The sequence below is a fragment of the Daktulosphaira vitifoliae genome, unplaced genomic scaffold, assembly GCF_025091365.1.
Source record: "Daktulosphaira vitifoliae isolate Bord-2020 unplaced genomic scaffold, ASM2509136v1 Scaffold_4, whole genome shotgun sequence".
Taxonomy (NCBI): Eukaryota; Metazoa; Arthropoda; class Insecta; order Hemiptera; family Phylloxeridae; genus Daktulosphaira; species Daktulosphaira vitifoliae.
This window is the reverse complement of record NW_026099575.1, coordinates 27001544-27014377: the sequence shown is the minus strand read 5'-3', so window position 1 is coordinate 27014377 and position 12834 is coordinate 27001544. Positions and strand designations below refer to the sequence as shown.

At 25.5% G+C, this 12834-nt stretch overlaps 1 protein-coding gene across 1 annotated transcript; it reads right to left on the bottom strand.

The window, feature by feature from the left end:
* Nucleotides 1-7085: 7085 nt before the first annotated feature.
* LOC126904094 (protein GVQW3-like) lies at nt 7086-8536 on the bottom strand. Its single transcript, XM_050682815.1, has one exon. The coding sequence runs from the start codon at nt 8196-8198 to the stop codon at nt 7560-7562; it is 639 nt and encodes a 212-aa protein (XP_050538772.1). The 5' UTR covers nt 8199-8536; the 3' UTR covers nt 7086-7559.
* Between the last annotated feature and the right edge of the window lie 4298 nt (nt 8537-12834).

Genomic DNA, 12834 nt, shown 5'->3' with positions numbered 1-12834 from the left:
TTTTATGTTAGTTTCCAATAAAAAATTTCTATTCCAGTGATCGACGTTGTATATAGTAAACTTGGCTTGAATATATACAATGAAGAAGAATTTTATATATGTGCGTTTTGATAAAAATAAAGCAACGCCAAACACTACCCCACTTACCACCTTTTCTAAATTTGATCAAAAAGTAGTATTACAGCAATGACCGTCAACCAGTCAGAATTTTTTTAATTTTCGACCATAACCAAATTTATAACAGTATAGTGGAGTAATAAAAAATAATAGGATCCTAATTAAATTTTGAANCCATAACCAAATTTATAACAGTATAGTGGAGTAATAAAAAATAATAGGATCCTAATTAAATTTTGAAAGATACATCTAAAATGTATAATATCAATATCAATTAATTAATTTAATAATTTTTATAGTACATATAAAAAAAAGATTTTATTTGTACATTTTTATGAAAAAATAATTGAATAAAAAGAAAATTTGTGTGGTAGTATTTTTAATATATCGCACAAAATTGTACTTTGTTATCAAACAAATTAATGCTTGAAATTTTAATTTATAATAAACTTAAAAATCGAATATTTTTCAAAAAAATTATAGTGACTTACGAAAAAAGAAATCCGTGGTTATTAATAATACTATTTTTTTTAAAAAATTCTCCTTAATAAAGGTAATTGGGTTAATTTTTATGACTTATAATGGCAATTACTTGAACTAGATATAATTTAAGTTCCTGTGACGTATTGATTACTATTGTTCAAGTGGAGTTAAACATTTTTATGAACAGAAAAAAAAAAGTGACAATTCTTAGTAAAACCAACTCTTTCTGAGCATCATACCGAGCTAACATGTTAAATATTTATTTAATTATAAACAAAATATTGGCATAAATACAATTTGTTGATTTTTCAAAAATGCATTTATGTTATTAAATATACAAACATTGTTTCATTTATTAATTAGGTCATTTTATACAGTGTGATTTAATAAGTAAACTACTTCCTTTTTTTCTTAAAATGGCGATTTTTTCATAAAAACGTATAAATTTAAATTCAATTCATTTTTGTAAACCATTGTAAATTTTTATTAATTTGTAAGAAAAAATCATTCATAACGGTAGAATTTATGGATAATTTTCAAAAGTTAAATAAGACCTATTATTATTATTTCACTAATAAATGGGTAATGGTTTAATTAAAATTTATACAGGTCAATAACCAGTTCTGTATTATTATTTTTTGAGATATAAGAATTTTAGGTATTTTTACCATAGCGCATAGGTAAGAATTCTATGTTGCATATCGTGGCATAAAACTAATTATAACAACGACGCGTCAAGTGCAAAATTACTTTCCACATCCAAGTTGCAGACATGGAGTGTATACTATATATGTAATAAGAAAAATGCATAATTAACATATTAATAACGTAAAACAAAACTTGTTAAAACATAAATATATNAAAAAAAAACACATCATAGTAAAATTAATACCTTCTCAGCTTCGCATCGAAGCTAAAAAAACATGAATTTATTACCATAACATTTAGCTCAACTTGTAAGTTTGAAATTGACATAATTAAATAGAAAAAAAGAAAGTGTTAAGGTTAATATGCAATCAGGGAATTTTATAATTACTATTTACATAATACTTATCAGAAAAGTTAGATTTTTTTACATTTTTATCGTAATAGATCACTCAAATAAAAATCATATTTATCATTTCTAACTAACTTATGGCGTTTAAAAAATATATCTAAAAAAAACNTAAAAATCATATTAATAATTTCTAACTAACTTATAGTGTTTAAAAAGATTCTACAATGGAAATATTCAGAATTTAATTAATTTTAATGATTATATATCTAAAAAAACCAATAAAAAAAAAAGTTGCTAAAAAAATTTACTTAATTGAGCGTATTATAAAATTTGATTATAATTGTAAAAATCCATTGTTAAATTCAAGTGAAACTAAAAATCATTTTTTTTTTAAATTTATGATTTATATAGCAACATGTTACAAAAAAATTTGGAATATTATAAACTGATAGTAGCACACACAAATAGAGTTAAAAAATGAATAAATTACAAAGTAAAATTATTTACTTTTGTAGTTGAATATTTTTATCATATCAAATCTAATTCGACAATAAATACTTTAAGAATATTACAAATTAATGATTTGTATGGAAAAAGCTGGTTAAGCTACTTTTTATTTGAATTAGGAATATTTTTTTGATTTTAAGAGTAATAACTTAAACTAAATACGAATTGTAATCATTTGACGTATCGTTCAAAAAAGTAGGTCTAGTGAGGGTTGGTAAAATAAATCGTAGCCACAAAAAAAACCACATTGTAAAATAATATTAACATGAATAAGAAATTTCTTCTCACGAAGGGAGACTATAGTGATAGGATCCTTTATATTTATTGAAGTTTTTGAATCTAAATGAGATAAATATCAAATGATTGAAAATTTTATTCTAACTCAAAAAAAATGCAAAGTATTAGTTGCCGCAGACTGATTTGAATCTCATACCGTAAGCATGATAGATACAAGTATTACCGACTTGACAATTGTTCGTTGCTTTCGCTACATGATAAAATTGGCTATTTAAGCTAACTCAAATTTAAAAATTACTTTTTGGACTTTAAAAAAGTAAAAAAATTCTAATAAGTTTAATTTCTTATGTGTTATGCACTTTATTCTATTTCAATTAAATTATAAAATATTCACGAAAGTCAGTGTATTGCCTTTAGAAGATATTTTAAAATAAAATAAAATACAAAACCCAGGATTTTAACACAAAAATAGCATATTTTTGAATACGGTAGTCATTTGCGCATAGAAGATAGGTCTTCGGGACAAATTTTTTTTTTTTAATTTTATAGTACATGACATAAGCTTTAATTTGATATATGTTTAAAGGACGCAGTATTTCCGGAACATTTTCAAAAGTTAAGTTGAAAAATTTAGTTATTGTAAAAAAGTTGCTATTTTAAATCCCCTCCAGTGAGCAGGTTAAGTGTTAAATTTTCAAAAAAAAATGATATCAAATGAAAGGGAAATATCTAAGGTTTTAGTATAAAAAAAAGTTATGTTGATTTGTTTATTTTTGAAAAAGTTATAGAAGTTTTAAGAAAAAAAAGTGAATAGAATGACAAAATTTACCAATTTTTAAATTTGTAATTTTTTTGGATATTTCCCCCATTTGCGGGGAACGAGGGAAAAATTTTCAATTTTTATGGGTAATGTCTTCAACTAGATACAATTTGTGATCTTTTGACGTATTGTTGAAAGAAATTGGTCCAGTGAGAGCTGAGAAAAAGTGGCAACAGACATAAAAAAAAAAAACACGTCATGGTAAAATTAATACCTTCTCAGCTTCGCATCGAAGCTAAAACACTTCGATGCAAATCTTTAAATAATGTTTAATTTTAAAAAATTGGCGGATTATTCCAAAAGTTACATGATCTGTTAGTTCCTTGTTAATATCCTGATTAAGATATAGTAAGTCGAATGAAAGATGTATATAAATACTACTTCTCATGAAAAAATTGTATTGATTGGTTCGGTTGGGTTAGTTAGAATAAATTTTCAACTGCTTTGATTTTAGATTCAATAAAGATCAAGGATCCCATCACTTTAGTCGCCCCTTGCAAGAAGAAATGTCTCATTCGTATTAAAATTATTTTACTATATTTTAAGTTTTCGCTTCGATGTATAGCTGAGAAGATATTTTTTGTGACTATCATTTATTTTCTCGTCTCTAACTTGACCTACTTTTTTCAACAATAAGTCAAATGACTACAATTCGTATCTATTTATTGGTTATTTTAATTAAAGTAAATTATTAAAATTAATTCAGTTCATATTTCAATTGTAGTATCTTCTTAAACACCAAAAGTTACTATGAAATGATTACTATTATTTCTATTTAAGTGTTCTATTTCGATAAAAATGCAAAAAAAATAATGAGTTTTTCTGATAAATATTCTATAAATAGTAATTATAAAATTTCCTGACGTCATATTAATCTTAACAATACAATTTTTTTAATTCTCATAAAATTTTCTATTTAATTATGTCAATTTCAAACTTGCAATTGAACTAAAAGTACGGCAACATATTTAATTTTTTTTACTATAAACTTTCACGAAACTTGTCAAAAATTTTTCATCAACTTTAAAAAACCAAAAAAATAGGTTAAAATTGAAAATTTGGACTGATTATTTTTAACATATTAAAAATCAAATCAGTAATAATTTGAAAACAAATTTTTTTTTCTTTTAATTTTTATTTTATATATAATTAGTAATAATATAAAAAATTAGAAGTGATAGAAAAAGTCTAATTGCAGATTTGAAAACAACGCGAGAAGTTGTTTAGAAAATTTAATTTTTGTTTCTGATGAAAGTTCCTTGTAGTCCAGTGCATTTATTTATAGTAACAAACAATTTTTATTGACAAATATTGTATCAAGGCTTTTAAATTTTTATACGCGTAAAAGTAAAGCAAAATATAACTTTTTCATTATTTTTATAATTTCTCCGTATAAATTACAATATTAAATTACTGAATATCAATTGTATACTAAATTTAATAATATAATTAGTATTTATTCATATATTATATTTTAAAATCAAAGACCTACTAATCAGGATATAATCATAGAAATAAGAGTTAATGTTGCTTTTGGAATAATCCACCAATTTCTCTAAATGAAACACTATCTACAGATTTGCATCGAAGCGTTTCTTACGACAGTGATTTCATCTATACATCAGATATCATCTATATTTGTCCCATCTATGTCTCATCCACACTGTGCCTCGACCTCACTGTGCTACCGTTTTTTTAGTTAAAAGTTAATCGAAAAAAAATTCAACTCCAAATTTTGGTTTTTGTAATATTTTATTGTATTATTTTAGTGCAGCTATAACCATGCGTATAATTAAAATATTTCGGTTCATAAATATATTTTTTAAATAAAATTTTATTTTTACAATGGCTAAAATAACTTGTCTTTATTTTATACAAAGTGCCAAATTTTAAGTTTTATGTAATTTATTAGATAATTATTCAAATTACTTCATTTTGTACAAGAAATTATAAAGTATCGGATAATAGATAACTATATCCGAAAATAACATTTTTGGAAAAACGTGAGATGAAACCTTTTTATTCTAATGTCATAATTAATATCTGATCAATTTTGTAAGGTCATGACTTATTAATACATTTATTTCCGATTTATTCAATCATGTACTAAAATTTGTATTCCAAAACAATAATTATCAAATGGTTAATTAAAATTTTCAAATTTTAATTTCATGAGAAAAACAAGTATATAATTTATTATCCTAAGAAATATAAAACTTATTCAGCTGTATGTAACAATACTTTAAATAGTTCTAAAATATTTCTTTTTATTGACAAAAAATTATATATTATACTTGTTAAAATAAAATGTTTATAATTTAATATTAGATCTAAAAATAATTATATGCTACTGCCTATAATACATAAAAAAGTTTAATTCTAGATACACTTTATTAAAATCTTTGAAAAGTTATACACATTTAACAAATTTTAATTTCATTAAATCAAAAAGTATGTATTGCATTTTAATTTTCTTAATATTTATTAAATTATACCTCATTTCTGATATAAGTTGTAACGATAAGGCACCTAAACATGAGTTTATTTTAGTTTTAAATTCATGGCCAACATTCGACAAATTTTCATTTTTTGAAGATCGTAATGTACTTAACAAACCTATCCCTGTATATGCTTTAGGGCTACAAAATAATAATACGAAATACTATATTGGTGGTATCATCTTAAATTCACTTTATGTCTGTCTTATTGAACAACTCTACAAAAAATATTTAAATCACTATAAGAAAATTTCCACTAACAATAATTTGAATGACTTACAAACATTAGGAGACAGTATAACTATATTGAAACCATTGATAGCCCATATGATAAATGGCCTTTAGTTTTTTAATTTTAGCACTGTTGTACTTAGTAATCTTATAAAACTGTTAGAATTGATTGAAAAAATGTTAGTAAAAGATTGGTATACTAATGGTTCGATTGAAAGCAAGTTCAATAAAATAATCAAGGTCGTAACATTTGTTGGTCTTCAAGAATTTAAGGATAAACACGTTGAAAATGGCGAATATGGAAAACAATCAACTATCATTAATTTTATTAACTCTTTATGTGGTGTTGAAAATATGCAAATTAGAGATGAGGACTTTATAAATCCTTACCAAGAAAATATTAAAAAAATAATTGAAAATGGTATGGAGGTTTTTTATTTCGATTTAGGATTAAGATATGGAATGTTCAGACAAAAAAATCTTGGATATTTTGGATCTAAATATCCTTATGATATAAAAAAGTATAAAAATACACTATGACAAAACCAATATCGAAGCTAAAATAATTAATTAATTATATAAGATATTATCTAAATTATATTGTCAAATTTGTGTAGTTTTTTTGAGAATAAAATATTGTGTGTTAATTCAATATCTCAATTATTTGTCAGTTTAATCGCTACGCTCTTTCCCGCAGTTGACGACGGTGGTTACTTACATTATCTATACGAAGCCAAACCTGACTCTTTAATTTTATAACTAGTTTCAAGCGTCCTTCAATTTATATACATTTACAATGTTTATTACATAAAACAACATGAGACAAAAAATACTTAGTGTAATTGACCACCGAACGTTTTAACTTGCCAATCTCTAATGTACTCCTATATTTCTTCTGACTATATTATTCCTTTATTCCGTATTATGTTATGAACTCATTGTTCATTTAATGGTGATTGTCCAATACAATTCACTTTACGCCTCCTTGTGCTGCCCAATGCAAAAACACAATCCACTTGATACGAACGCCGACCAGAGAACGTAAAACCAAAAACACAACATTAACACATTAATCATACACACCCATCCGCTAGCCAGATAACAATTGGTCACCCAGCAAAAGATACAGCCGGCTTACACCTGTTGAACGGGTGATGATAAACCGGACTAGATGAAAATACGAGGTGTGACAATAAAATAACGAAACTTTTTTAATAAAAGTTATTTATTTTAAAAATTTTACAATTTAATGATTGTCACCTTCAAAGTACCTTTCCTCAGCATCAACACACTGTTGCATACGTCGCTGCCATTCTTGAAAACAATGTTGCCAATTGCTTTCAGTTAATCCTTTTAGAAGTTCTGCCGTTTTTATTTTTACGTCATCAACCGTTTGAAAATGGGTTCCTTTTAATAAACTTTTAATTTTTGGGAATAAGATGAAGTCACAAGGAGCAAGGTCTGGCGAGTACGGAGGATGTTGAAGTATAGAAAGATTTTTTTCAGTTAAAAAACTTTGAATTGAAAGTGCACTGTGAGCTGGAGCATTGTCTTAGTGAAGAACCCAGCCATTCTTCCACAGATCTGGTCGCTTTTTTGTAACACGTTCTCTTAATTTAATTAATACCTCTTTATAATAATATTGGTTGAAAGTTTGCCCACGAGGAACTCATTCAACAAAAATTATTCCCTCAATGTCAAAGAAAACAATGAGCATTGCTTTGAATTTCGACTTGCTCATTCGTGTTTTCTTCATTCTTGGGGAAGTTGGTGTCTTCCAATGCATGAATTGCCTTTTAGTTTCAGGATCATATGTAAAACTCCACGTTTCATTACACGTAATAATATTATTTATAAAAGATGGATCATCTTTGATGATTTTTAAGGTGTCAGAACAAATTTTTTTGCGATTGAATTTTCGATCAATCGTCAAATTTTTAGGGATCATTTTAGCACACACTTTTTTCATATTTAAATTTTTAACTAAAATTTTACTAACACTTTCTCTATCAATATTTACTATCTCTGCTACAGCTCTAACACTTAATCGACGATCTTGCCGAATAATTTTGTCGATTTTTTCAACGTTTTCGTTTGTTGAACATGTGGTAGGACGTCCAGAACGATCATCGTCTTCCACGTCCTCTATTCCATTGCAAAACCTTTTGTGCCATTCAAAAACGCAAGCTCTTGATAAACATTCTTCACCATAAACTTCACATAATATACGAAATGATTCCGCGACAGTTTTTTTTAATTTAACAAGAAATTTAATGTTAACACGTTGTTTGATTTTGATATCTAACATTTTTCGGCAGTATAGTCAAATTCGCATTAATAACAAGGTTATTAACGTATAAAAAAATTAACCAATTTCATCAGTGTTTATAGTACTTTTAGATAAGTGTTTCCTAATCATATTTCAATAATTGTTTTATAGATAACGATAATAGTTTAGGTTATATTTAGAAAGTCTCGTTATTTTATTGTCACACCTCGTAATGTTTAAAATTACATATATGAACATATTATACAAAAGAAAGGTCATTTTTATCTAAAATGTCAGGGTGAAATTTAAGATATAAATTGGGGTAAGGTCTGGGGTAGACCATATCTGCGTCCGGTGGCTTATGGTTAACACGCCTCTTGTACATAGACTCATATGGTTCACAATTTGTGGGGTTTCAGGTCCCCTAATTATCTCTGTTATTATTATTTTCTGATCTATGTATTAAAAAACCCAGCACAGGGGGGTCGCGGCACAGTGGTGACCTGACATAGTTGGGTCAAGTATAATGATACCTGACAGTGATTAAAATCACTATCATAAAAAACGCTTCGATGCAAATCTTTAGATAGTGTTTAATTTTAAAAAAATGGTGGATTATTCCAACAGCTACATTATTTCCTATTTCCTTATTTATATCCTGATTAAGATAAAGTATATCGAATGATACAAATATTATTTCTCATAAAAAAATTGTATTGATCCATACAATTTTAAATAAGTTATAGCATTATAAATTTAAAAATGTAAAAAAATTCTTTTTTATATTTTTAAATTTATCGTATTTTTGATTTAAAAATCGTATTTTTTTTATTAACTTTGATGTCTGTTTTCACCATAAAGATAAAATAAAGTCCAAAATTGTTTATTTCCATAATAATGTACATTACATTGGCTTTAATTTAAGATATATATAAAAGTGTCAGACTTCCCGGAACACTTTCAAAAGTTATGTTGAAAAAGTAATTTTTTTGTGAAAAAGTTGTCATTTTGAATCCTTCCCTGTAGGCAGGTAAAAAGTCAGATTTATAAAAAAAATATACCAAATGATAGTTAAAAACATCATGCATTCATAGAAAAAAAAATTATTTTGATTTGATTATTTTTAAAAAAGTTATGGTAGTTTAAAATAAAAAAAATTTCGAAAATTAGCGTTTTTTAAATTTGTAATTTTTTTGGAGGTTTCCTCCATTTACGGGGAACGAGGGAAATTTTTTTAATTTTTGAGGATAATGTCTTCGATTAGATACGATTTATGATCTTTTGACGTATCGTTCAAAGAAATCCGTTCGATGAGAGCTAAGAAAAAGTGGTAACAGACACAAAAAAAAAAAACACATTATAGTAAAACCAATACCTTCTCAGCTTCGCATCGAAACTAAAAGTTAAAAACCACTGAATCGGTGAACAATTTGGAACTTATTTTTTAAGTTGTGATAAATTTTGTTTTAATTTTTTTATCATTATTGTCGGATAAACATCTGTTTAAATGCTTATCTTTGTCTCCACCGGATGCTAGCAGATAAGAGACGGGCGTCTTGACCGTCTTTCAGCGCTACATCAGATATTACATAAAACTGTTACCTGCACTATCATTATATGACACTGAATTCTTGACGGTCTGTTTTTTTTTCCTGTGTCTGCGTTGTCCCCGCCATCTTAGCTCGTTTTGCTACATGGCTCTGTGGTGCTTGCGAGCATGTAGTTGTTGTAAAAAGCTGACATCTCGTCCTTGCAATTTCCTCAAACTTATACGTTATTGTTAATCGCCATTGCAGTTCGCGCTTGATGCTACGCATTTAAGTAAAATAAATCGTCTTTGCCATTATTAAGTGTTCGTACCTATTAAAGTACCGTTCACGACATTACATTTTCCCTGGATTTCTTTATCTTACCACCGAATACATTCGCTTTCCAGTTACATCAACCCTCCATCGTCGTCATTAAAGATAATTATTTTTATTTTTTATTTCGTTATGTTATTGTCGTTATTTTTTTTTGTGTAAGGGATGATTTAATGATTTTTTTGAGTAAATCAGCTCAATAAAGGACTATTAATGTAAAAAAACTAAAATAATGATTAGCTCTAATAAACTAAATGTTGTTTCATGAAACATAGTTAAGGAACCACTCTATATATTTAATTTTGCCACCACAATCCCCTTAATGTATTTAGATAGTTATTCTACTCAACATAAATTATTATTTTTTGTTGTTTATTAATTATATACATAAATGATCACTAATTTTTTTGTATTTTAAAAAATATAAAACTACGATAGCTCTTGAATAAAAAAATAAAAATAGGATTTAACATGTCATACTATAGGGAATTCTAATAATACATATTTTTTTACCGCCTCCCCTCCACAATCATAAAAAAAAAGTTTGACTACACCACTGATTTAACTATATATAAATAGTTATACTGTATTTTTCTTGTGTTCAAAATTTGAACAAGACGTTTTATGATGTTAGCTTGCTGTTATTTATAATTCTATTAATTTACAAATGCCCAAAATTTAATTTCAACTACGCAAAAAATATTCCCAACTGTACAATGTTCAACTACACTAAATTATAAACTGAGTGTATGTATATTGACATTAAGGTTTATTAATATAATGATTTTACAAAATATAGTTTGAAAAGTCATGATTTTATTTTTCTATATAATTTTAAATATTTAGCTTGCAAAAATATGTAAATTTTTTATTTTTTATTATAACAAATGGTAGGATATAATAAAATCAGAAAAAACATTTATCTGTTCTTTTCTATGATTACATATTTTTGAACTAAAGTTGTCAATATGTTATAATAAATTACTTGGAGCGTGCGTGTTAATTAAATACAATGAAATATTTAAAACATTTATTTATATTATCTTAGGCTAAAATGAAGTAAAATGAGTTTTTATGGTAGAGACATTAATCACTGTCTAATATTATCTACACTTGTTACAACTATACTGTGTTCTTATTGTGCAGATTTGTTTTGTTTCTTTATCATTAAAGAAATTGTAATGATACTTTGCTAAGTAGTGAAAACGCCTTCGTTGAAGTTTAAATGATACAATAATTTAATAAAAAGAGGTTAATGATTAAGGAGCTTTAATATACTGTCGTTTACCCCGATACCTATAACTGCTTATTATAAAGCAGGCTATATGTATACTAAATAGGATAAAACCTCTGATTACCCACATACTACACCAATGGCGAGAAGAAGGAACTGCTCAAAATTAGGGGTTTATGATTAATCTATTAACAAATGTTAAATTGAAATGAAAAAGATTTAAGTTACAGATATTACAGTTTCATACTAAACAAATTAACAGTTTAAAATTTGTTTAATTACAATTAATAAATAACGACAATAATAATAAATTATTACTTATTATTATATATTTTTTCTTAGGCTAAAATGAAGTAAAATGAGTAAAAATAATTCTGGGAAAATATGTTAAAAATACTAAAAGTAGTAAATACAATATTACAATGTTTTCGTAAAGTAAAATATCATACTTATATAATATGCTGAAAGTTTGCTGTATCAAATCAAGTTTCTGTCTTATACATGTACAGAGTGATTTATTAATGCTAGACACTCCATTTCTCTTAAAATAATTATTATGCTATGAAAATTATTTTTAGTATATTTTAATTTTATATATGTCTAATTTATCAGTTATTAATTACTTTTTAAATCTATCCCTTATACCTTAAACTATAAGGTTAAACTTATTTAAAAAAATAATTTAAAAATAAGGCTTAAGAAGGGTCAATTTATTTTAGCTTCGATGTGAAGCTGAGAAGGTATTAATTTTACTATGATGTGTTTTTTTTTGTGTCTGTATACGCTCAATCTCAGCTCTCACTGAACCGATTTTGATGAAAAATATGTCAAAAGATCACAAATCGTATCTAGTTGAAGATATTACCCTCAAAAATTCTAATTTATCAATTAAACAGTTAGTTATTACATGTTCTTCATAAGGACAATTAAAATCCTTAATTTCTAATGTTTTCAAAATATTTATTAACGAATGAAGTTTGATATAATAGGTTTCAACTACAAAATTAAATTATTTTACTTTGTAATTTAATAATTTTTTTACTCTACTTGTGTGTGCTACTACTGGACTATAATATTACAAATCTTTTGTAACATGTTGCTATACAAATCATTTCTAAAAAAATTGATTGTTTTTTCTCCTGAATTAACAATTGATTTTTACAAATATAATCAAATTTTATAATACGTTCAAATGAGTAAATCTTTTTAACAACTTTGTTTNCACTCAATTGAGTAAATCTTTTTAACAACTTTGTTTTGATTGGTACATTTAGTTAAAGTAAATCATTAAAATTAATTAAGTTCTCAATATTTCAATTGTAGATTCTTTTCAAACAACAAAAGTTACTAGGAAATTATTACTATTACTTCTATTTAAGTTATCTATTATGATAAAAATGCAAAAAATAATGAGTTTTTTTTGATAAATTTACAATAAATAGTAATTATAAAACTTTCTGACTGCATATTGATCTTAACGATACAATTTTTTTAATTGTCATAAAATTTTCTATTTAATTATGTCAATGTCAAACTTACCAATTGAGCTAAAAGTTATGGTAAAATAAATTTTTTTTTT